This window comes from Choristoneura fumiferana, chromosome 3, assembly GCF_025370935.1.
Source record: "Choristoneura fumiferana chromosome 3, NRCan_CFum_1, whole genome shotgun sequence".
In the NCBI taxonomy this organism is placed as follows: Eukaryota; Metazoa; Arthropoda; class Insecta; order Lepidoptera; family Tortricidae; genus Choristoneura; species Choristoneura fumiferana.
The window spans coordinates 6,759,476-6,786,845 of NC_133474.1; the positions used below are offsets into that span (position 1 = coordinate 6,759,476).

The 27,370-nt window shown below is 36.9% G+C and overlaps 1 protein-coding gene across 2 annotated transcripts in view; it reads left to right on the top strand.

The window, feature by feature from the left end:
- Positions 1-27,370, top strand: part of LOC141426438 (uncharacterized) — a 50,756-nt gene that overhangs the window by 6,065 nt on the left and 17,321 nt on the right. For both annotated transcript variants that reach the window (XR_012451235.1, XM_074085334.1), the window contains exons 2-6: positions 16,027-16,224; positions 18,128-18,429; positions 19,817-19,898; positions 20,454-20,835; positions 23,679-23,899. Coding sequence is in view for 1 of the 2 variants with exons in the window: in XM_074085334.1 (XP_073941435.1) it covers positions 16,027-16,224; positions 18,128-18,429; positions 19,817-19,898; positions 20,454-20,835; positions 23,679-23,893 (1,179 nt within the window). In the remaining variant the exon portion in view is untranslated. The remainder of the gene's footprint in view (positions 1-16,026; positions 16,225-18,127; positions 18,430-19,816; positions 19,899-20,453; positions 20,836-23,678; positions 23,900-27,370) is intronic.

Sequence of the window (27,370 nt, forward strand, 5' to 3'; positions counted from 1 at the left end):
CGAACACGGCCTCGTCAAAAGTCATGTCAAAAGGCATCGTGTGTGGCCATTAGAAAATGTAGTAGTCACAGAACTAAATATTACTTACTTAGGGCAACATAAATATTATCGTGGGTTCTCTGCCCTATACCATACTTATCAATGGCTTTTGACGCTTCGTACTTTTGAAAAATGAAAATGAAAATTGTTTATTTATTTTTAGCTCTTGTAACATTGTTATTTTCAGAGCTAGTTAGTTCTCTGACCAAAGAAACAAATAAAACTTTTACTTAGGGATAGATTTTGAATTCGAGTTCGGAAGTAAGAACAACAAAAAAAACTCGCTTAGATTTTCGTATGTAAAGGCCAGCAATAACTCAGTCACCCAGACAATAATAATGAATCAAACGACATCTCATTCATTATAGTATGAGTAAATAGTCTAATCATACATGAACATAACATGGGGTAAGGCCGCGAATTTTGACCAATTTGGACGTTTTCAAATTTGGAACGCTGATAAAAAAAAACTGATAACACCTAGAGGTTTAATTTTTTTTTTATTATATGACACGATATAAACTCTCAAGGTCGCAAATGAGATAATTGATTTAAACCCTTTTAAAAAAATAATAAAAATATATTACCGTCCAAAACGTAACGAAAATTGACTATTTTTTTTGACCACGAGTACTTAATACCTTATTATTTTTATGCTATTTAACTTCTCATGATCATGATTTTGTTTAAACAAAATTTTATGATATAACGATAGTCCTACCGATTGCGGAATCATGATAATCAAATAATTTCATGTTTTATATTTATTTCTTTTCACGTGCCAAAAAACCACGTTTTCGTTACGAATACTTACGTGACGCTTAATTAAGCTACCTTTAACGCCAATTTCGGTAGAAATTTGTTTTTGTACACTGGCAACTAATACTCTAATAGGGCAACATCGATGAGATAAATAAATCTCATCAGTTTGTTGACAAACAGCCATCAAAAGTGACGCGGAGGTTTTTTTCGAAAAAACGTCGAAAGTGCTTGTTCGATTTTAAGGGTAAGTAGTGATTATTTTTAACTGGTTGTTTTTCATACGATAGGGTAATATTTTCCATGTAAGTGGCATGTGTTATTATGTTCAAAATGTCGTTATTCACCATGATAAACGATTTTTTGTATAAATACGTTACACTTTCGTTACGATTACGTTACATTTTTACAAAATGCTACGTATTTTGTACATAACGTACGAAAAAATGTGGTAAAGGGAAGTTCACACAGAAAAATTCTAACTTACACCAGTTTATTATTAGGTTTCCAATGACTGCACGCACAGTAAGTTAGTTAGATGGATATTTTGAAGTTTAATAAATTTTAATCTGTAGGTGCAGGGATCGGCACAAGAGAATTGTGGCGAGTTCTGTGTTCACGTCCTGCTACATGCATAGCGTATTTAAAGTGAGAGACAAACGGAGAGATTCACTTACCTACTTAGTTCATTTGTTACCTAAACTTAATAATCATAATAATTTATTTCCAAAACATCTTTTTACATTGTCCACTTAACTAAGATACTACTTCCTAAATTGGTAAAACTGTGATTTAGGGTTTTGGCCATTTCTTTGAGGTATTTAATAGCTTGTACTGTCGAAGTCACAAGCATGCTCACAACTAGGTGGTAGGACCTTGTGCAAGGTCCGCCCGGATTGCTACCACCATCTTCCTCGCTAATCCTGCCGTGAAGCAGCAGTGCTTGCACTGTTGTGTTTCGGCGTGGTGAGTAAGACAGCCGGTGAAATACTGGCACGTGAGGTATCCCATCATAGGCCTCTAGGTTGGCAACGCATCTGCAATACCCCTGCAGATGTTTATGGGCGGTGGTGATCTCTTACTCATTTGATCGTTTGCCATCCAGTCGAATAAAAAAAAACCACATCCGAATTCGTTATGCTTATAAATGTGCACCTTATTGGCAGTGTTAGAGAGGCATGTAAAGATACACTTTTGGAAAGATGTTCGTCAACTAGAGGGTACTTCTACTTCCACATTCTCATGTTTAGCTCTAATAGATCTCATATAGGACAGATTTAAGATCAGTATCGTCAGAAAGTTCTAGTAAAATAAAAAACTTCACTTTATTATACTTATGACATGTATTTTTTTTCATACATACGTTATCTAATGGGAATTTTTACCAGTTTGATCTAGGCTTTATAAAAATTTGCGTTACGTTTATGGTAACGTCACGTATTTTTTTATTCATTATCTATGTCACATTGGTTAAAATTCGCGCCTTACCACATAATAACCCTTCATTTTTGCTGTACCGAAATTTATTTATTTATTTATTTAAGGAGAGCAAACAGAAGTAAGTAAACATTATTTTCTTATAAAATAGTTTTAGAGACTAACATGCACTTTCTTCCTACCCAGCTCCCACTAAAACATGTAAGTGGTATTTATAACTGGACTACTACACTGTACCTGACACAAAACCATCTTGCTCGCTAATCCTGCCGTGAAGTAGCAGTGCTTGCACTGTTGTGTTTCGGCGTGGAGAGTAAGACAGCCGGTGAAATAACTGGCACTTGAGGTATTCCTTCTTTGGCCTCTAGGTTGGCAACGCATCTGCAATACCCAGGTGTTGCAGTTGTCTATGGGCGGTGGTGATCTCTTACCATCAGGAGACCCACTTGTTCGTTCAAAACCACCACTCAACATAGGATCTCGTACAATTTGTTTTTAAATTTCTGCCTAGAATTATTGAAAATATCAGCCGATATGAACAGCTTGTTGTAGGTAGTGCAAAAGCGGCGCAAAGGCGCGCGCACCCCGCCTTGCTGGACTAGGTGGGGACGGCGAACAAGGATGCGGATCGAGAAGTTGTGCGCGCGCGCAGGGACTCTAAAGTTAATGCGCTCAAGGAGCTCCGTACTATTATAGTTCCCTTTACATATATTATATAAGGTTAACACATCAGTCACCCAGCGTCTAGATTCAAGAGATGGTATTTTGTAATAACCCAATAAATTAGAATAGCTCATTCTCTTCCCCGTCATACGCCTGTGCATAGCTCGCAAGAATTTATACCTATTTGCACCTATTTGTAGATAAAGAATTCAATTGTCTATGAATACAAATTTGACCCAGCGTTATACTCAACATAGCTGTTTTGAACATGTTCTCAACAAAGCCGTCAGTACATATAACCTATAATATAAAAGTGAACCGCCAGAACGGGAAAAAAACGAGACAGAGCAGAATGGCGCTCTACAACACCATTTTGACACGTTTCTCCCAAACAACGCATTATTTATCTGGAATTTTAAAGCAATTCGATTCTGTGACCTTGGGAATCGCGAAAAACTTGAGAAAATATGATATTGGGTGTGTACATTTTGTATAGTATTAAGCAAAATAAAATCACAAGTTCGAATTTCGAGCCAAAAACGAGCGATCTATTATCTATGCCAGTGTTGCCATTAAGGGAAAAAGAAATCTATTCATTATCCTGCATTGCAGTCTGTAAAGCTCTTTAACCCATTAATTGCCGCGCGCCAGATTACGTACTTTGCTGCGATGCCGACGCTTCTGCAGAACAGACGCCCATCGGCGTCAGCGGCATCCAGGGAAAGCTAAATTAGACGCCCATCGGCGTTTTTGGCACTCTTTTTTTATTTTATTATCACTGTTTTAAGACACAGAAGTAATGAATAATGTATTTTGTCGGAAAAGTTCGTATTTAGAATATTATTCACTAGATCTATAAAGCAGGTGACTGACTATCCTACTAATCCTACTTATTATATTATAATTATAAATGCGAAATTGTGTGTGTGTGTGTGTATGTTTGTTACTCCTTTACGCTAAAATGGCTAGACGGATTTGGATGAAATTCGGTACGTAGATAGCTGGACATCTGGAATAACACATAGGCTACTTTTTATCCCGATATTCTCACGTGATAGGTATAAAATCTGGAAAAAACAACTGCTGGGATTAGAGTCATGAATTTGGTATGTAGATAGATAGCTGGATGTCTGAAATAACACATAGGCTACTTTTATTCCACTATTACTACGGGATAGTTGCTCTTAACACAACACCTCAGTGAAAATTACGATATAAATTTTGGGTTTTCCCACGGGAATTTTGTAAAATCCCGGAATTTCAATTGTAACTACCAGATCGAATAGTTTAGTAAATAAAATATGTGTCGACTCTACTATGTAAAATAGTTAATTTAAGTCTCTTCTTAGAAGTATTTTGTTCCATAAAAACGTGCTTAAGTGCATTTACAGAGGCTAATTGTGATGACGTCACGCAATCTAGTGAAGTGTTCGACTTACGAATTTCCTGAGCGACCCCATTTTCCAATATCCGCCAGCGTAGGGAAGGGTGGTTCTACTTTGTAAAACAAAAGAGTTGCGCGAAAACAGCCGAACCTTACAGCCGAACGCCTAGCTCTGTTAAATTACTGTCGAACACTTCTATACGTGATCTTAGCGATGGGAGAAGTTGTAAACTTGATTCCTATATTTACTATGATCGCAACAACATAACCTAGTCCAGGTTTCTTAACAGTGCACCTTGTGAAACTCAGACTTAATCTTGCGATTTATGACTACATTAGCCAGTAAATATTATGTTATGGTTTCATAAGCAGAGGTCTCTACCCATTCTCTACCTCACAAACTCTGCCTACGCACCGCAGTCCTAGAAAATTATTGTTTTCCGTGAATGTAATTCTTGTTTATTTGTTTTATTACGTTGCGTTCCTTACTTACGAATACAATCAAGAATTTCAGTCAATTAGGTATGTTTACAAACGAGTAAACCTTTTGATAATGAATCAATGAAAATAACGTAACCATATTAAACGTTAAAGACATTACGTTATCTCTATGCAGAAATCATCATCATCATCATACCAGTCAATAGGTATACGCCCCACTACTGGACGCAAGCCTCCTCTCAGAATGAGAGGGCGAGGGCCGTAGTTCCCACGCGGGCTCAGTGTGGATTGGGAACTTCACACGCACTATTGAATTACTTCGCAGGCTTGTGCAGGTTTCCTCGCGACGTTTTACTTATCCGTAAAGCTTGTGGTAAATTTGAAATGCAGTTTCACACATGAATTTCGAAAACCTAGAGATGCGAGGGCGAGTTTGAACCCGCGATCTTTTGCTTGAGAAGCCATAGGTCAAATCACTAGGCCACCACGGCTTTTTAAATCGAATCAAAACGTAGAAATCATGCAAGAAATAATTTTAAGTTATCACTTTCAATTGTTCCTTAATTAAACAATGTTTTAGACTATCGCGGTCATTACTAGTTTTATGAATAAAAAATTGATCAATAATATAATAAAATTAATTGATTACCTGATTAAAATTGATTGATTCATTTTAATTTTATGTTTCGTGATCATGGCGCATGCAACTGTACCGAAATATCGAGCTTCTCTAAAATTAAGGTACGCGGAACAAAACCCGATTTTAAATCATAAAATTTGTTCCTTAATTTATTTAACCACGAAAAGTGAAGTGGTTCGACGTGACTAAAGAGGGAATATCAAGCTGTCATTACCTTTTTGCATACTTCACGATCCGTACAGTCAAAGAAACTGATTGATAGCGTACCAGGGTGGAACCTTTCATACCTAATTATTTTTCGCTATGATATCTTTAGCAAATATAATATAATGTCAACATAACATTATTAGCAAAAAACCGGACAAGAGCGTGTCGGACACGCCCGAAATAGGGTTCCGTAGCCATTACGAAAAAATTAAGTAATATTTTTCTAAGGATTTCGTATTTTGTACGGAATGTTCCAAGTTTAGGTATATTTTATACCTTATAGGCTGCTATGTACCCTTAAACTACTAATAAATCTCAAGAAAACTTAACCGTTATAGTTATCCTTGTAAGTTTGATATACTTACTACCATCCTGAATTTTTTCTAATTTTTCCACCCACCGATTTAGATTTTAAAGGGCGGGGGACACTCGATTTTAATGGAAATTTGCACTTTAAAGTTGAATATTTTGCAAACAAATTACTGAATCGAAAAATTGTTGCAACCCTCAAATATTTTTAAGAGACATCCAACGATATCCCACACTACAAAGTTGGATGAGAAAAAAAACACCCCCACTATACGTCTATGGGAGGTACTCAAAAAAAAATTTTTTTGCATTTTTTTATTGTACCATTTTGTCGGCATAGCTTACATATACATTCGTGCAAAATTACAGCTTTCTAGCATTGATAGTCCCTGAGCAAAGCCGCGGACAGACAGACGGACAGACAGACAGACATGGCGAAACTATAAGGGTTCCGTTTTTGCCATTTTGGCTACGGAACCCTAAAAAGGTAACGTTACCAACGTTGCAGTTGCAGAGAAGTTAACCCAGCTTATGCACTAGGAATAGTATTTTTCTTTAGGTATATTTTCGCGTTCCATCAAAAACAAAACAAAAACTAGTTCACTTTAAATTGCTTCATAGTTCTAAAGGTTCTAAAGAAGTAATAATTATATTGCAAGTTGAATCACTGCCCATATCCTGTGAACAAAAGAGTGCCGTCATTGCTAATTTTACCATAAATATAATGAGACATCGTTTAGTTGGCTGCATGCCAGAGTGTATTAGGACATTCAAAGTGCTCAAAATTAATTATAATTTTATACTATGAAAAGTTTTAAAAATATTGTTAAAAGTTCCAAAATGTATGGTGAAGATATAGTCGTTTCAAATAAAAACTGACGAGAGTTTAAAAGTCAACGAAGTTTTTGGACAGATACATAGATAGATTTACGTTTCTTTGGGCTGCAACCACACAATGGATTACATTACAAAGAAGAACATCAAGTTTAACTTCAAAATAATGATTTTCTATTATTCGTAGCGAGGGGACAAAAATCCATTCCATATTTGAATTGTAAAACAATGTATTATTCGTCTGTATATGTTTCTCCTACGTGACTATAAATAGGTTTTCACCGTATGCCCGCTTTGGACTGCATTATGCAACAAAGCATAAAAAAGTTCACCCCTCAGCATCTCTATTTGAAAACAAATGTTTACCAAACAGTTAACAAAGTAATCGTGCCGTATAAACTTCCAGTTAACGTCCTATTACGTACACATCGTGTGAGGTGGAGTGTACAGTACACGGGCATGGAAACATCCGCGCAGCGCCATTCCGAGAAATTATAAATACAACTCCACGACCTAATTCGACTCATGTTTTGGACATAAAAATGTTACACAATTTTTAATGTCAGTAAGTGTAATCACTGGATACGCGCCATGCTAGCGATAAAGCGATACGAGCACCAAGTGTAATCAATCATATTAAAATAATGCGTACGACCGCGCGACTCGCCGCTTAATTAGGCCCTGTGCAATTAAAGCGATGCCATAATCGTAGACGCTTTCAGTGAGAGTTTCACGAAACTTAATGGAATTTTTAATGTGAAAATAAAACGAATCCGATGTGACATTCACGTTATCGTGATGGTATATGACGCGCCCGATATTTCGTAAATAAAAGGCGTAAATGAGTGTGCCCATTACCACCCATTGACGATGTGAAATTAATGTCACTCCATATCACGTCCAGGAGCTGCAAGTCATTCGTTTCACCTCTGACATTGGCATTTCGATCGAGAGCATTATTTTGGGGCTTCGTTGATGAAACAGGGTCAACAAATGTCACGATGACTGCCGTTCGATTATAAAGTTTAACTACTAGCGTTGTTAATGGTTATAACTTAATGAATCGTTTATTTCAACCTTCTTATCGGCTAACGAGATAAACGATTAACTGTCAAGAGATTATGGTACTTCGTTGGTTTTTATTGGTCACGTAGTTCGCCACATCGTAACTGTTGTTGATTTATGTTTATAATTTTATGCTTGAAGTAAAATACCTAGAATAAGTTAAGACTCGCGTTACGTATCCGGCAAGGTTCTTAAAAACTTTCTAAAACGCAAATAAAAAGCAAAAACTAGTGCTTAATTTAAACGAACCGCATTGCCGAGGCTATGCGAATTTCACAATTTAGCAACAGTCCAGTTTTTACAGAACTATTTTAATTAAAAGTAAAGTTTTGTCAGCAGCCACTTATCTTGGTTCGGTTTTACGCAAATTCGCCATTTTTCAAGACAAAGTGAACGCCGCGAAATGCAACATTTCAAAGTAAACATTGGACTAATTAGTGAATATTTATTTGCTTGAAATTTAACTGGGAGCTTTACAGAAACGCTACTTCGTGCGAATCGCATAATAATAATTTCACGAAAACCTTGCATATTTATACTAGCATATTAAATAATGTAACTATACTCTTTCTATTTCATACCTACTCATAACCTTATACCTTTAAACAAACAATTTTAGGATATTAAAGAAAGACGTATTATAAGAGTCTACATTAAAAAGAGATATAGTTTGTAAGATTTAATTCTTGGAACTATGGAACCGATTATAAAAGATTTTACTAAAAAAAAATACCTATCCCTCATTTACGAATGCTATTTTTTATATAGTAAAAAAAACAAAAGTATAAAAAAAGTTAGTGGGAAATAAACTAAATATTTTTTATCATTCAAGTTGCTTCATTTTATTATGCTTTGAACCGCGAAAGAAAGTCAAAACCAACAAACAACCAAACCAACTCGCTTTCTCATTTACGACACCATTCAGGTAACATTTTACATGACAATAAGTGCAATAAATCCACGAAAATCATACTCGCCGTCCAAAAGCGTAACGCCATAAAAGGGAGAGCCCAAAGATGCGTATCAATCAATGCAATTAAGCCTGAAACCATTCACCTATTAACATATTTAACACCAAGTAAACATCTCAGAGTTAACACGTTTTGCGTAACGTCTACCTTTACAAGTCCTACATATAGGTAAAGCATCGTAATCGTCTGGTGCACAAAGGGCGTCATCTGGCCTTTTGTCGGCCGCATTCAACGATCATCGGTCATCTCGCAATCTTGGTAATCCGATCCACCTTAAACTGGTACATGTATATCTACTCACATTAAGATTATATCGATATCGAAGATCTTTATTACTTTACGGTAAGATAGATAGTATATGTTTAATACCCAAAAGTAAATACCGGGTGTGGCTTGTAACACAAGCAAATAATTAAAACATAGATTGTACTCTTCAAACTAAATAAAATTAGTGGATTTTCCCTTTTTCATACAAATTAAATATTGTTATGAATAGGTACAATGTAAACCATCCTAGAACCCACCTGACGTCGCCCGTCATGCTACAAAAATCAAGCATTTTGCTTTACATTGCTGCTTCGAATAAACTATGAAGTGTTATAAAAATAAAAAATAACAATATTTTTAAAAATCACAGAACTAATGTTGTTCGGTTTTACGAGTAGGACCTATGTTTTAATTATTTGCTCGTGTTACAGGCCACAACCGGTATAGACCACGGAGTTTCATTAGTAAAGCCCTGGTAAAGCTTGTCTAAAAATTTGTTTTATTAAAACAACAAAACACAATACAAATACTTTTCATTCAATTAAATGTATTCAGAAAAAGCGCAAACGGATTTTTTGTTTCATTTTATCGATGAAACTCAAGTTAACTTTATTTTCTTTTGTTTATACATTAACACTTTTAAATAGTTCATCGTCACATTATGCAAACAATACGCGTTGTTTATAGTCATGGTTGCATATTTGTTTGAGTTTTGACCAATCAAGCAGAGGGTCGGGTGTTCGAGCCCGGGCTCACACATCTCAGTGTTTTGGAATTTATGAGCGAAATTACGTTTAAAATTGAAGGACAATCGTGAGAAATTCTGCACACACCTGCGAAGAAATATACGAGTACAACGTTGTGTGTGAAGTTTTTATTCCACACTGTACACACGTGGGAACTACACTCTTACTCTGAGTTCGATTACAAGATTAGAAACGAAAAACTTACATTACGAAGATAGCAAGTTTAATAATAGCTGTTGAAAAGTATAATCTCTTTTGTTTTTCCGACTAATCCACACTGAAAGTCTATAAATACTGATCTTCTTACCGGGAACTTTAAAACGACGTTGCAGACTTTGGGGAAAAGCCAAGAAAATATCGTCCATTTTTCCGCCGTTATTTACACCGTCTGCATGACTCACGTGTTGAAGTCTAGTCTTCTTAAAGGTCATTGGCTTCGGGAGAGGGGGGAGTGTTACAAGGATTCCCTAGTAGACAGACAGAACTAATACAAGATAGTTTGTTTGTACAGTCACCAGCACCAATATCTGACTGACACAACAAGCGTCCATAAATATCTGATACGACTCTATTTCTAGGGCTGGAAGGCCGTGTCAGATATTTTTACACGCTCCGCTGTGGCAGATATTAATGCTGGTGACTGTACGACTTCATTGGTCTTAAAAACAATTGACGCGTTTACGTGTTTGTTTGATCCCTACATTTTTTTGAAACTTTAACTTAGTTTGCCATAAAGGATTCCAAGTAGACGTAATTTAAAAAGAAACAAAACCCGCCGCACAAATAGCCTCTTTATATTTTAGAGGATCTAGAGCAGAGGTTCCCGAAGTAGTCCAGGTGGTCCCCCCAGGGGTCTACGAGAGACCAGACGGGAGACCACATTTGCTTTAAAAAAAATGAGGAGTTTGGGAATATAGTAGAAACGTAACAGCAGGGGGTCCACCGAAAACAATAAAACTTTGAAAGTGGTCTATGAGAAAAAAAAGTTTGGGAACCTCTCATCTAGAGATTGAAGTACCCTGCCTGCGCTTAGGTTCCCTGTCACAATCGGACCGCCTACAAATCTAGGATGCAACTTTGCATTTAGTAGGCAATCGTGTTCAATATTATACCACATCGCGTTTTACTTACTAGCATCACGTATAGTGGTTAAAAGCAAGCCTATTTTGCAAGAAACAAAATTAAATAAAGGACCTTTCTTGACTTCAACCTGTCTTTGTAGTACGAAACATATTTAAGCATTTTGTATGAGGCAGTTTTTCATTAATGGTTTTTATAGCTCTTCTTTAAAATGCCCTAAACACTTACCATTATCAAGAATTAGCACTAAAGACGAGAGCGGTCATTGCTCTGCGATTTGGCAATCGAGGTAGAACGCCGACCCCGCGATATATTTACTAACTCGTACGTACTAATTCTGTCGCATTTGTTTATTGTGATTATATTTGTGCTATTTTTTTTTGGTAGAATCGCCTTATGAGTCCTATAGGTCCTTGCTTTTATTTACTTGATGAGGAGCTTTATAGGAGATGGCAGAGTACAGTCGGAAACAAATCATTATGGACAACTGGGAACGGACGGCTCAGACCAGCCAGACAGTGCCGGACTCTCACCGGTTAAAGAAACCGGCTGCACATCCTCTACTCCCTGGATGGAGCTCAAATTTGTGCTATTTAATTTATACTACATTCGTAAAAGTTTAACGCTTAATCTGACATAGTATAGTTTAGTGTTGTAATTCATAAAAAAAAAATTAGGCGACATACATGCGCGATAATTTAACCTCAGCATTCATTTGATTACCACTTGCTCAACCCAGTGTAATGAATTTGAACTTTAAAAAATCTCTATCTATCTCTGTGCAATGTAATGTCTATCATTGCAACTGCAATTTCATTAGTACGATCAGTTTATCCACATTACGATGTCGTAACGCGGGTGACACCAGTTCTGTAGGTAGACTTGCGTACCCTACCACCCACTCAGCAACCTATTCTACTCCACACAGCCACCTTTCACTACTGCCATCCTTTTCACTGCCACCATGAGCGAGCTGAGAAGCACTATGAGAAGTGTTATTTTATGCTCTGGATCTACTCTGAATAGGGCGGGGAGTATAACCGTCAACATTTCTATTGCTACTCCCACGTTGGTTGCAAACTGCACTTCTAAGGTTTATTGCCCTTTTAATTGTACGTACTTAGGTACTATACACCTAGTAAAACGGCAGTATCAACGCATTTAGCGAGTAACTAATTATAAACTTATATTGCGTGAATACACTTAAATATTTTTTATGATTTATATAAAAAAAATAACTGTTGGTACGTATTTTACATTACATAATTTTTCATCATATAATGTACTACAGAATTATATTTCCACGGATATTATTAAAATCGGGCCCTAACTTCTTTCTGGCATAAGTAAATAATTAAAACATAATATAGTACATCGAGAAGAGCGGACGGCACAAACACGTCTGTCTAAAGCTGTGTTTCCATCAAAGATGTGCGAAAATGTGTTCCGAGGAATGTGTTTTTCATGGACCAATAGTAACGCTTCATTTATCCATCCTCGCAATTTTCTATTGGTTCATAAAAACACATTCTTCGCAACACAAACAGCACGGCACATCTCTGATGGGAACGTAGCCTAAGCCGGTCAAATAATCTCACCGAAAAACTAAGTACTTACTATAGTCTATTTTCACTCCACGCAACCAGAAAAGCAACGCACAATAATATAGGAATTTATTCCTAAATCCTAAATATCCCAAATCCATACCACGGACGACCAGATGGCCTAGTGGTTAGAGAACCTGATTACGAAGCTTGAGGTCCCGGGTTCGATTCCCGTGTCGGGGCAGATATTTGTATGAAAAATACGAATGTTTGGTCTCGGGTCTTGGGTGTTTAATATGTATTTAAGTATGTATCTATCTATATAATTATATTTATCCGTTGCTAACACAAGCTTTGCTAAGCTTACTTTGGGACTAGGTCAATTGGTGTGAATTGTCCCGTGATATTTATTTATTTATTATACCAATATTATAAATGCGAAAGTGTGTTTGTATGTTTGTCCGTCTTTTCGACGTGATTTTTGGAATAGATAGTTTATGGGCCAGAGAGTGACATAAGCTACTTTTTATCCCGGAAAAATGCAGTCCCCGAGGGAACAGCGCGCGATAACAGAATTCCACGCGGGCGAAGCCGCGGGCAAAAGCCCTAAAATAGTAGCCCTAAAAAGTCCTAAATAAATATAAATAGTTCGTCAGTTAGATTACATTTTATTTCTTAGATTATATAATTAGGTTATATAAAAAAACAATATTTTGTGTTGTTTTGATTGACAAATTGACATGTTTATTATTTATTTATAATCCATCTGAACGAAAACAAAGGTTTTTCCAGAAAAACAGGAAAACTTACCCAATAAACCGCAAGTTGCTTTGGCAACCATTTTTCGCACTCGTTAATTAATAAACGTAAATAAACTGTGAGGGAATTTTATTAATAATTCCAATTAGGTACTTAAGTTATTCACAAGATCCAAAGCCGGTACAAACAAGTTGTTTTCATTGTCACATCATGCATCGTAAACAATGCACCGATGAATAAGTCATGTGTATGAATGAGTAAATCCATTATGTATAATGCACTGAGTAGTCATTCATTAACGCATTCTTCTCAAACGCTTTGGTCCACATATCAAAACAAATTGTCAGTTACAGATTTTGTATTTTTTTTTATTCGACTGGATGGCAAACGAGTAAGTGGGTCTCCTGATGGTAAGAGATCACTACCGCCCATGAACATCTGCAACTCCAGGGGTATTGCAGATGCGTTGCCGACCTAGTAATTTCACCGGCTGTCTTACTCTCCACGCCGAAACACAACAGTGCAAGCACGCTGCTTCACGGCAGGACTAGCGAGCAAGATGGTGGTAGCAATCCGAGCGGACCTTGCAAAGGTCCTACCACCTGCAAAAGCAGAGTTGCCTAAAAAGCGCAATGAAAATGTGCTATTTAGGAATAAGACTAACTCAAAACAAAACGTGTATAAATATCTGATACGACTCTATTTCTAGAGCCAGTAAGAAGTGTCAGATAATTTTGCACGCTCCACTATGGCAGGTGACCGTACGAAATTACATTTCAAATTTACCATAAGCTTTTCAGTTATACACTGCAGAGCAATAATGGTGTTGAAGTTCCCAATCCGTACGGGGCCCGAACAAATCCAAAACCTCCACATCTTTTGAGGCTTGTGCCTGACATGACGTGTATAAGCCGGAGATAAAAGGGCACATTGACTCCTGCGTTACGTTGGGATATATTTAAAATTGGCTTATCGTAACGTAAATTTTGTAGTCTGTGCTGTATTGAGTGGTATTTGTAGTCAAGTCTCATGTCGAATTTATGGGTATAATATTAAAGGAGGACGGGTTTGCAAAAGTAACTGTATTTGTCTCCCTGCCTGTGAGTCTATCACCTCTTCAAGTTTAAACTGCGAAACCGATGTAAGTAGTAGTCTGTAGTCTGGAATAGTCATAAGTTCGTCTCGGAAAATTGAATAGTTCTCTTGGGATTGACGAACTTTTTAGCCTTTTAACTTTTACGCACGATTTCGTTTATAGCTTGCGCGTGAGATATCTTTTCCCTTTATCAATAGTTCCTTGGTTTATCTCTTTATACTAACACGTACGCACAGTGCATAGAATTATAGCTTGCTCATACCAGTCGAGCCTTATGTGGTCATTAATCTACTGCAGCTTTTGCAGCTCGCAATGGCGCCGTACCGCATTCCAAAGATATAAAGTTAGTTGAAGGTAACCAGGATAAATACCTAATATTAATTATAATAACCTCATAATAAGTGTCGGATAATTGTTCGTCGGACAGTGATCTATCCGATTCTTAACTTAGTTTTCTGTCATATTCAATGACCTCTTGAACGCCCAAGTAGATGTCTTGACGGCCCAGAATGGATGTATTGAATTGGGAATCCAGTCAAGTGCGTGTCGGACCACCCGCTCGGATTCCGCTCCGCCTAACATGTGACAAAAATTCAATATTAAATTTGGATCCACTATTAATCGTTCTTGTAACGTCTTAATAAGCTCCGATAGTTTACCTTTTTAGAATGTTAATGTCGCTCGGGACTCGTCGGTTTTCTTTGTTTTCCTGAAGATTCGAATGAGAAAGAAAGAGAAAACCGATTTTTCGATTTTGCATGTACATAATACTTGTTTTTATGTTGATATTATTGTTTTATTTTTTTAATGTATTTTTATTACGTTTTAAGTAATGTGCGAGAAGCGAATAAAAATATTATCTTTTCTATTCTATTCTATTCTATCTTTTGTTTCGGGTTCCGAAAAACATTAGCAAACTTAGTTCAACTGTACGTCGTAAGTACATTCTCACACTGAGCTTTTACCGTATTCCAAATACGCTCTACGCTCCTTCCAGTTTCTTTGTGCTATCGCGAACGTAAGTCATTCCAACCAGTTTCAATCTCGGCCGCTTCATTAGCCCTGCTATTTGAGTAATTACTTCTCTAGGAGCCAGGCAACCACCTTACAAGGAGTGAAGTATAGTTTACAAGCAATTAGTCCATAAGATATTATATTTACCTCAAAGGTGTCAGATACTACCCTCATTTTCATAAATGTTCACTAAACCCGGTTTACTTAATAATTGATCTGGTTTTACCTGGCAATTAAAAAAAAACTATTATATATGTTTGGGAATAAAAGTTCAGCAGTGGGGGCCCGTGGTGTTAAAACCGTATCACGTCACGCGTATTATAGGGTTGCCAACTGTACTCTAAAATAGAGTATTGTACTCTATATCATGTAGGCGTACCCTATAATCTATAACACTAATAGCTAAAATACTCTTTTTTACATAATGTTTACTATACTAGTGCCAGTCATGTAGGTACCATCATTCTGTACTGTTTATTTACCTCCTTTGAAATCAGATATACTCTATTTCTTCTAAAAAAAGTTGGCAACCCTACGCGGAACTTTAACTGGCTACGTCTTTGGGCTACATTCTTTGTTTAATTGGCAAAAGACTAAATACGTGTTAAATATTTACTGATAAGTAATCTAATTGAGACGGACTAATTGGAATTTGTAGGACACTAGCCTATTTGAAAACACTCTGTATAAGTACTTTCGGTTCTTAGATCACATAGTGTGTTACCACAACTACTATAAGTAGATATTAATAACAATGTATTTTTTTAACAGGACCTGCACTGCGTAGGGGGGCAAAGCGAAGACAACTGGTGTCCGGAAAACCAGGAAAAACTACCAGATCCACACACAACGTCGAGTCGAGGAACTTATTTCGATCCGATATATGTAGAAAAACGATCGTTTGTGTATAGTACGACTTATAAATACATCAAGATTCTTCGTCCACCACCAGTCAAGTCAGCTCTCAAAGTAAGTCGTTTGAATTGATTTAGTTCTTCTTTAGTTCTTTCAAATTATTGTACACACATTTTATTTCAGTGGCAACATTGTCGTAGATTTTTTTAGGTCATTAAATTATTTATTTACTCAAATAAAAAAACAAAAGAAGTACAGAATAAATTAAATAAAATAATAATAATAATAAGAAGACAAAGAAAACTTAACTAAATATATCTATATGTTTCTTTTCTTTTCTTTTCTTTTCTTTCTTTCTTTCTTTCTTTCAATGTTTTATTCAAGTTAATAGTTAATTTAACTTCACTTCCATTTATACCAGTAAATAAGTTTTTGCTAAAAAAAACATTTTAATAAGTACAAGCTTTTTTTTTGCTGACTGTACTTTTTGTTAGCTATACTTGTATTGTCCCGTGTTATGACCTGCGCGTTTTATTAATGAATACTTTATTTCTTTTTTACATGAATTGAATGAGTCTGAATGAGTCCGATTTTATTTAGGCAAGCCGGTGGGAATCGGGTTCCATGGACGCTTCGCTACTGATTGTCACCTAAACTACATTTGCATACCAAATTTCAAGTCGATGCCATTAACCATTGAAGAGTTCCGTCCTGTGGAGACGATTCTGGCCGGACTCTCAGGATGTCACTACCAGATTATTGTATTGTCACGCAAGTTACATAAGTATACCAAATTTCAAATCAATCCAACTACTGTAAGTTGGTCGAATTTAACTTGCAAGATTTGATTACAGACAGACAACGGGACAGGACTAAATAAAAGCTTGTAAAAATATGTCAAAACCGAATCTAACTAATTTATAAGCTGTCAATGGGAGTTTTTGTGAACGGCTAGTTTGCGCTAGTGCCGTGAGCTTCCATTGCGTGCGTCAAGTTTGTAATACCTTTAAACGAGCATTTCTTGTATATACATATGTATATACCACGCACAGGACTTATCACGCTAACACACACGAGTAATACCTCCGAGTGTACCTCGACGTTTCGGCAACATTGCACGTAGTCGGTAGTCTACTCGTGACCACGGCCACTGTAATGTTGCCGAAACGTCGAGGTAAATATTACTCGTCGAGTGTGTGTTAGCGTGATAAGTCCTGTGCGTGGTATTTTGACTATTAGTGAAAATCACGAAAGTTTAAAACATTATATAATATGTATATGTATTCTTGTATATATGTATATGTATATATGCATCTGAGGATCTGGGAAACGGCTTCGATGAAAATTGGTACTATGTGAGCGTTTTCGGGAATGACAAATCGATCTAGCTTAGTCTTATCTCTAGGAAAACGCCTAATCGAGTTTTAGCTCGAGCAAAGCTAAAGCTAATCGCAAGTAAGTAAAGCAGCGTTTCCACCAGAGATGTGCGAGGATGTGTTGCGAGGAATATGTTTGTCATTAATCAATAGAAACGCTTCATTAACCTCGCCTTGCTCCGCTCAGCTGTTTCCACTAGAAATGTGTTGTGCGAGAATGTGTAAATGAAACGTTTCTATTGGTTAATGAAAAACGCATCCCTATTGCGAGGGATGCGTTTTTCATTAACCAATAGAAACGCTCGAAACCAATAGAAATGTATTCATCCTCGCACATTATTGGTGGAAACGCTGCTTTAGCGTGAACATATCTCACGATACTGACGCCATCTAGCGACATTTCATCTGTCAAGAACTCTCATTGGTGAGGAGTGTTTTCAGCGAGGGCATTAACTTTTAAATCTTTAGAATCACTTAATTGTTTTTGTTTTTTTGTCTTGCCTCAAGTTTCTCCGAAAAACTCTAATTAGACAAATGCATAATTACCTACCAAAGTCAAGCGTCTCAAATGATTGTAGGTAGTTAATGTAGTTTTAATGGCCTGTCCCATTGTAATTATATCAAGCAATTTTTGTCCGCAGCCATACTTCAATATTGTGAACTCGACTCAGACTGGAATTCCGGATGTTGATATACAAGCTGAAGTTAAAGACGATTCGATATTAGTTACAACTAAATTCGGATCAGACTTCTGTTCACCTAATTCGACCACGTTTGAGTACGTTTATGTCAGCGTTGGGCTAAAAGGTGGCAGCGAAGAGTCTCTCCTGAAGTACCAAGTTCCGTGTGCCTGTGGCTGCTCCGATAGAGTCGAAAAGAACTCTTCGCAATGCAGCGGGTTTGGCGATCTGTCCTGTGGCGTGTGTCATTGCAGAGAAGACAGGTACATAATTGGTTACACAAATACACATGTACACACACACACACACACACACACACACACACACACACACACACACACACACACACACACACACACACACGTACGTACGTACGGCGACATTTTACAACTGACAGCTGTCAATCCGACCTCTTTTTTTAATCAACCAGACCAAGGCACAAATCCTATTAATCTCACTAAACGTGTGGTTTGTCGAAATCAAGTTTCAATTATTTTTTACAAATAAACGGAAACTGAAAAAATATATATATTTACAGGAGTGAACTACATTAAGGGGCTGTTTCAACATCCATTGATTAGTGATTAGTGTTAACTGGCGGTTAGGTGTGATGCCGTCTCTATTTGTTTTGTTCGAATAGACGGAGACGGCATCACATTTAACCGTCGGTTAACGCTAATCAATGGATGGTGAAACAGCCCCTAAGTCTACTATAGATAAAAAATATATTATGGACCATCCCAGAAAACTTAAGGTACCCAATTAATACCTATAGAAAATGTTACAATCATCATAATTGTAGACTGGAAGACATACACTATTAGACATAAATTATGGCGTGCATTGCGGGTCCCTGTCACTTTTTTTAAACTACCAGCGCTTAGCTATATTATTGTAAGATGGTACCCACCCTTTGTACATATTCAAGTTTAACCGGTTTTCTTTTATCATCATTGCTTTTCGGTTTAATGGTCATATCACGAATGAGTCATACAACTCATACAAAAGCAGAGCTCTGTCCGTCCGTCTGCGAAGTTAATTATGGCGCCCAGAAACCCACTTTCATACTACTGGTATAGCCATTTGAACACTTAGCATTATATGTTATGTGCCTAATCTATTAACTTTTAGGATAACGGGTTATAAATCTATTGTAGGTGAAAGCGAACCTACCTAATGGTGTGAAACTGTGGGTAATAGATTAATAGCCAAAAAAGTACGCGTTTATCTATGTAACTAGGTTATCGCGCATTTCGGCATAGCGTCAATAAATAACAAAAGGTATTAATCGATCAAATAGCAACGTAGAAACGTCCTGAGTTTAGTGCCAAATTTAAATATACAATAAATTTCACGCAATTAGCATTACATTGCGGGACCGATGAGCTAACGGGTTATAAAAGCCCAATCAAACGCCGCAATGCATTGCTACTTGCATGAAATTATTTGCGTAATATAAATCCCACCAAAACATTTGCATGTAAAATGTTGCCAAGACGGGATCTTATGGCTCGCATTGGCAAAAAATTATTAGTCTCATACAAACTTCCATCATCCCCTAGTTTAAGGTGTTAGGGGTTCCAAGTTTTAGTTTGTTTTTGTTTGTGCCCTAGGGCTTCAGATTTAGCATTAACTGGATTGTTTTTACAGAGTGGGAACCCGTTGCGAGAGGAAGAAGTGCTCGGATCGCGGTGACAACCCGCCATCGTGCAACAACCCATCGAACCCTAAGGTAAAAAACTGTTTACCTATTTAAAAACATTGACTTTTCCTGCCTTGTGAATTCTTGTAAATGCGCGTATACTTTCCTCAACCACAGTGCGAGACTTTGAATTAAATAAATATAACAGTATATTTGACATCAACTGACCTAGTCCGAAAGTAAACAAAGCTTGTCTTTTGGTATGGGTAGGTAACGGCGGATAAACATATTTAAATACATACATATAATTTCTTTAATACCCAAAACTACCTTCGAGAACGAATTCTCTTATATTCTACATAATATCCGCCCAAAGTCAGATTCTCTAACCACCATCCAGTTGTCACCTATTATGTTATCATTACATGTAGATTACCCAGAATCTTCATCGTAACTCGTTCTTGGTTCGTAACTGGTTCATTCCCACAAACTACATATTTCTACTATGATTCTTTAGCGCTGTAATTGTATGTATGTTATTGCTGGTCATTGACAGACGAAAGCTTTCATGCCAAACTCCCTATTTGCATGATGAATGTTTATGTTAAATTCGCCTGGTGACTATATTTGAAGTTTAATCACCAGATGAAGTGTTCCGGAAACGGCCGCTGCAACGAGTGCAATGAGTGCGAATGCTTCACCGACTGGGACATCGAGGGCTCGCAATACTTCGACCCAGACAACTACTGCGAAGACCTTTGTACAGCAACCAATAGGTGCTCTGATTGCCTAAGAACCAACGAGCTTGGACACTGCGATCAATGTGACACAGCCTTTGTGTTCATCGTGAAAGCCGATAAGAACGCTTTAGAAGAGAGGGATCAGGGCAGAAAAGTGTGGGTACATTGCAATGTGACCGTAGACTGTGGTGTAATTCAATACGCGGCAATGCAGCAAGATGGGGAGAAACATGTGATGATCTTGAACGGCTGTAATCCTTACCTCGCAGCTGTTGGAAGGCCGGGAAGTAAGTGTTTGTTTTTATCAAAAGACTCGAGTTCTTGATGCAAATTATATTCACCAATTGACCGTTTACCAAAAAGCAATATGATTTGGTTCAAGACTCATTACTCTGATGACTCTTTTTACCTTTTTGACTGGGCTACTTCAGTAGCCTCAGTAGTATGAAATACGAGTAAGGAGCCTTTCACTTGTATTCCATTTAACCCATAACTCTTGACTTGTGACAGAATTCTTCGGCCTGTCTTAAAATATTCGGTTTATGTAGTCTTCCTTTTTCGTGTAAGCAAGGTGTTATTATATGTAATAAATTCCAGCAAATACCTAGTTGGTGAAGTACGAATGAAGATTCTGCAAAGATCTTTCACCAGTCTTCATGATGACGTCACATCCTTGACGCGTTACACTTCGAACATCAACCAAATATCAAAATCACTATGTAAATTTCCAAAAATATTTTTGCATTATTATTTAGTAGAACTTCCCCAACTTTTGACTGAAATATTTCATATCTCTATAGTCAAATCATTTATCCATTTAACTTGGCCTTGTTAAAGAATATATTTTAGTAAATCGAGTGTCTTGTCGGTTTGCACAGTTGTGTCCGACATGTCGCTACCAAATAAACAGCGGCAGCTGGCGTTAAGTCATAATCATAATGATGTACGCGTCCAAACAAACAATTAAGAGTCATCACCATTTTGTATTGCCCTAAAGCAATAATCGTGTGAAGCCACATTGTTCTTGATGCAAGTCGTTAGGTATTTCAATTTCACCCGAGTAGCCTTTTATATAGTAATTTTTATGATTGTTTTTTTTTTCATAACTTTAAATTTGGCTCTCGGTTTTTTTCTGTTTGTAATGATTCGATTGACATGCCAAGTCTTTAAAGTACATAGGTTGAACCTACAGTTGAACCGAACATAGGGTCAAACATACTACAGTACAAAAGAACCTCCTTTTTAGGGTTCCGTAGCCAAAATGGCAAAAACGGAACCCTTATAGTTTCGTCAAGTCCGTCTGTCTGTCTGTCTGTCTGTCCGTCCGTATGTCACAGGCATTTTACTCAAAAACTACACAATGTATATCAATGAAATTTGGAGTACAGATGTCTTGTCAAAGCCGCTATTTAGTTTTGTAGTTAAATTACAAAAATAAATATTTACAGGGGGGCACCCATACACGTAACAGAAATTGAAAAAAAAAATTAACTCGCATCAACGTGTGGCACATAGTTCGACAGCTCTTTTGAAAAGATAATAAGGTTTCTCAAAAACTTTTTTGATTAAGTGAAGATTTCCGGAAATAATCGCTCCCAAAGTAGCAAAAATTGTGTCCCCCCCCCTCTATCTTGTAAACCGTTTGTCCAAAAAATATGGAAAGGTAACGCTTAATAAATACTTTCAACAAAAGTTGGTTTCAACATGATCGGAAATACCGTTTTTGAGTTATTGCCGAAAAACTTCGCTTCTCAACAAAAGGACGTAATGATACGCTCTTTTTTTGGTAATAGATTTTAAGACTGTAGTAAGTGTTTTAATTGTGTTATAACGCACATAATATTACTTGATTTTTTTCGTAATGGCTACGGAACCCTATCTTGGGCGTGTCCGACACACTCTTGGCCGGTTTTTTTTTCTCATCAAATCTTGTAATGTGGGGTATTGTTGGATAGGTCTTTTAAAACCATTAGGGGGTTGCTAAAACGATTTTTCGATTCAGTGATTTGTTTGCAAAATACTCAGATTTAAAGTGCAAATTTTCATTAAAATCATTAAGTTTTCTTGAGACTTATTAGTAATTTAAGAGTAAATAGCAGCCTAAGGTATAAAATATATCTAAACTTGGAATATTCCGGACAAAATACGAAATTCTTAGAAAAATACTGTTTAATTTTTACGTAATGGCTACGGAACCATGTTTAGGGCGTGTCCGACATGCTCTTGGCCTGTTTTTATATTTCTAAAATGGTACCTACAAAAATTAAAGTGTGGAAGTACATACCTAGGTACCTAATATTTTACTAACGAAAAAAATACGAAACCACTTGCACGGCATTATTTTGCTCGTCAGTGCAGCTAGACTATAAAACAATAATTTCTGAAACAAATAAAATCTGAAACAGAAAAAATGTATTGGTTCACTTTTATGCCATATTCTAAGTAACCTTGTAGGTCGGTAGGAACCAAAGAAAATATTTAATTTCATAAATTCACTACAAATGTGATTTATTTAAGTATGGCAAGGAGATACAATTGTACCCTCCTGGTATAAGTAAAAGAAAATTCATAGAACAGGACTAAGTTACAGAACAAAACAAACGGGTCGGGTCCCGTTGGCCTTACTTGCATTTAGCCTTGGCGAGCAAAACGGCTCAGTAGTACACTGACCAAGTATGCAAAATGAATTTGTTATATAATGCCATGATTACAAAATTGACAAAGTTTTAGGAAGACCTACTTAGCAAAACGTCTAGGTCGTGAAATGCACAAGTAGGCAGAATGGCTCAATTGTGTAAGGTAATTGTGTGTGTATTCAATAGTTTTACAAGACCAGACCAGACCATTCACCTACTAAAACATTATGACATTAAGTCGTTTTACAGCCAAGTCATTCAGTCTACTATGCCTTATAGCAATGAGGGCGTTTTACAGACAAAGGCATTTTGCTACTCGGACAAAATACGACTAAGGTGCTCTACTCGCCTAGGCTAAATGCAAGTAAGGCCAACGGGACCCGACCCAACAAAACCTATAAATGCCACTCCCTAGACGCAGATGCAATGTACGGTTCTGACAATAATCCTGCAGGCACCCTTGATGGCAACCTGAACAGACTCTTTTCTTCCAGTAACAGTACCGGTGGTGTCCACCCTCTTCATAGTGGCAGCGTTGACGGTGGCAGCGGGGGTCGGGTACTGGGTGTGGAAGGGGAAGGGGGCCGCCCCCCTCCCGCTCACGAGCCCCGAATACACCAACATCGACGCGGAAGACTGCACCGGCGTGAACCCCCTGTATAAACCCCCGACGTCGTCCTTCAAGAACCCCATGTATGGGAAGTCGTAATCGCAGGTTAGTAAATAATATACCTAGAAATATTTTTATTGCGAGATTTTATTAGCTTGCGATGTTAGCAAGTTTGTTAGTAAAGAACAAATCTTGCTAGTCAAATTTCATTTGTTTCCATTGGTAGGATTGTCATCTGACATAACAAAGGTAGCATAAAGTTACGGCTCTATTTCTAGAGTTGGTAGAAACGTGTCAGATATTTTTGCGCGCTACGCTACGCTTACGTACTATACTATAGGTATTTATAGTGAAAAAAGTGCAATCGACAAAACCAATTGTATTAAAAATTAAATATTCAAAAATACATCATCGTCATCATAATACGCCATCAAGAATCGTTACCCCTGACCGCTTGCAATTACTAATAGGAATTATGCGTATTTATTTCCTTGAGAAGCTCGATTGACTCTACTGAACGATATTATTCAGCTTATGGTTAAACAACGACAACCTTATTAAGCTCGACAGTACTCAACCTATTTTCATCCTTTACTTTTAAATGTCTACATATAGGTACTTATCTAAAATGAATATAATACGAGTTACAAACTGATCCTGAGAAAGTCATAAAAAAAGCTTTATGTATGAAATCTTCTCGTAATTTTTTTATGGAAATTTAACGTTTTGCCTCCTTGAAATTTCTTAATTAGGATACGTGTGAGTATGAAGTCACTGTTAAACTTTACGACGAGATAGCGATGAAAGGCTGTACACAAGGATTACTGTTATCGTCTACACCATACAGAAACGTACCGACATAAAAATAAATAGGTACTATCTACATTGCGGCCTTGCTTTTACCGACTGTTACATTGGACATAAACCCTTCACTTTTCTTGCGTTACACAGAAATTTCTGACACGTCCAAGATATTCTAGATCTAGATTTAAAAGAGCTGTACGCGACATCAATGAATATTAGGCATTCTATTTAGGACAGTCCAAACGATTTTCTGACATTTACAATCTAGCTTGAGATTGGCTCATTTAAAATTAAACAGTGCGATTAGGATGTTAATGAACATGGCAATAAACGGAATTAATATCTTATCGTTATCTTGCAAAACTTATTTTTTTACAGTTCATTTACCTTTTGTTTGTGATTTTGAGTTTTTATTTTGAGATTAAGACACTAAATGTTAATAAACATATAATTATTAATGTAAATAAAATAAAGCGCCCTCGTGCAAACGTCAGCTTCGTTAATTTTGATCTTGTGGGACTGTAAACCAATACATAACGTGACATAATATCAAATGGACCCACAATACTAGCGCTAACTAACCTGTCACAAAAACACTCATGTCATACGTGATAGAGTAATACTATCTGCTATAAATTCAAAATGTTCCTAAAAGCTACATCCATTACGAGAAGTCTCTTCGTTCCATTCTCCATACAAACGTAGTCCCGGTCTCATTTGAAAACTAGGCAACAGAAATAGATGAAATTTTGTAAGTATGGACTAGACGTAATTATCTATGCCTGTGGTTTTCAGATTTTCATATAAATGTCTAATATCAGAATTAAAGGAGCTCAAAAGTCGTCAATAAAAAAATGACAACTTTGCACGAGAATTACAGACTAATAAAACATTTTTACAAAAATCGAAAAACCACAGGCATAGAAAATATAATGAATATCTTGATTGTAAAATATCATTGATTTCTGTGCTATACTTTTCGTATAATATGAGGACAACGAAACCCAAAATTCAACCGCCCAAATCTTGAAAAGCCTATAGACAGCTATCTCGATATAAATTACGGACGGAAGGACCAAATATGGAGCGATTTTATATTAAACATTATATGATAAAATAAACATAACAGCACTGTCATCAAAATATACCTACTCATTATGCACAATCTTCCTGTCTAAATAGTCTTATAGTGCATGAAATTATGTATTTGAAATGAAATGAAATGAAATGATTTATTTTGCTGGAACAGCACAGGATTTGCACGATAATTCACCATAATTTGTTTCAAACTTATCCCTAAACTTGGGTTTTTTTACTCAAATATTGTAACTCAAATGTAGTTTTTTTTTCATAACTACACAAATCATCAAATCAATAATTCGAAGATACAGTAGGTTGGTAAACTACATTAGAAGATAAAAAATCCATAAACATACACGAAAAGTATTTTGTGTTTCGTTTTACCTATCAAATATGTGATATTCGAGCCTTCAAGAAAAGAGCGTACCTACTTCTACCTAAAAGGCCGGCAACGCACTTGAGACTCTTCCGGTGTAGCAGGTGGCCATTGGCGACGGTAATCGCTTACCATCAAGCGATCAGTTTGCTCGTTTGCCCCCTATTCCATAAAAAACATTTTTTTTAGCCCAGCCAACTGGGAAAAGTAAAAAAAAACTCCGATATTGTAATATCAAAGTTCAAACTCTCAAAAACGACTGAAATAATCTTAATTAAATTATGACACCCTTTTTGCGCCGGGGTAAAAAAAAATACCAACGAGAATATAAGTATCGTAAAGTCGTGCTTTCCTAGATAGAAGGATAAACCTTTAAAATCGGTATAGGTTTAATGCCCGCGATCCGCGATTGTAACATATAAATTTCCAAGTTTACCCACAGAATAAGTAATAGGTAGGTAGTACAAGTTCGTTTGCGTACGCTCTTATCTTTTAATTTATAACGCGTTATAAATCAATTAACGGAGGAACGACGCGCGATAAGCTTTTAATGTCACTACTGCATTAACATTCTTGGACTTGCATGTCTAACTATCTATTCACAAGCGATATTGTATTTATAAGACGAATCAATTGCATCGTAACTCTTCGCTTTTTTCCAAACGAATAAACTTATAATATTTTCTACTTCCGCACGTCGTTGCGATTGTTTCTTATAGTGCAAGATTGTAAGTTATAAAGGGTGAAAACTAATATTTTTAACTCAAAGTCCAATATCCCAAAAACGGCTAATCTGGCTGTGATAAAAGTCCGTCGGTCCATCCGTGGACAGATAGGTAAACAGGTAACAAAGTGATCCTACAAGGCAGACGTTTTCAACCGGTGCGCCGGGGCACACCAGTGTGCTGCGTATATTTTAAGGTGTGCCGCGATTGCCGCGAAGTGTATGCTGCAATGAAATCATGAATAGCTATTTTAATATATAGCTTTTTGGGGTTTCGCACCTAAAGGTGTCAACTAGACCTTATTAATAAGCCTCCGCTGTCCATCATCATCATCCGGGCTAGACCTTATCCCATCTACTTGGGGTCGGCCTTCCTTGTCCGCAATTTCCACTTCGCACGGTCATGTGCCGTGCTCGCGTCCAGTTTTGCTTCTCCGCCTGCCACCTCCGTTGTCCGTTATACATGATATGGGTAAACTGTACGGAACCCTCTACGCACAAGTCCGACTCGCACTTTGCTATTATTTACTGGTGTGCCGTGAAACTTTGATGAACGAAAAGTGTGCCGTTAAAATCAAAAGGTTGAAAACGC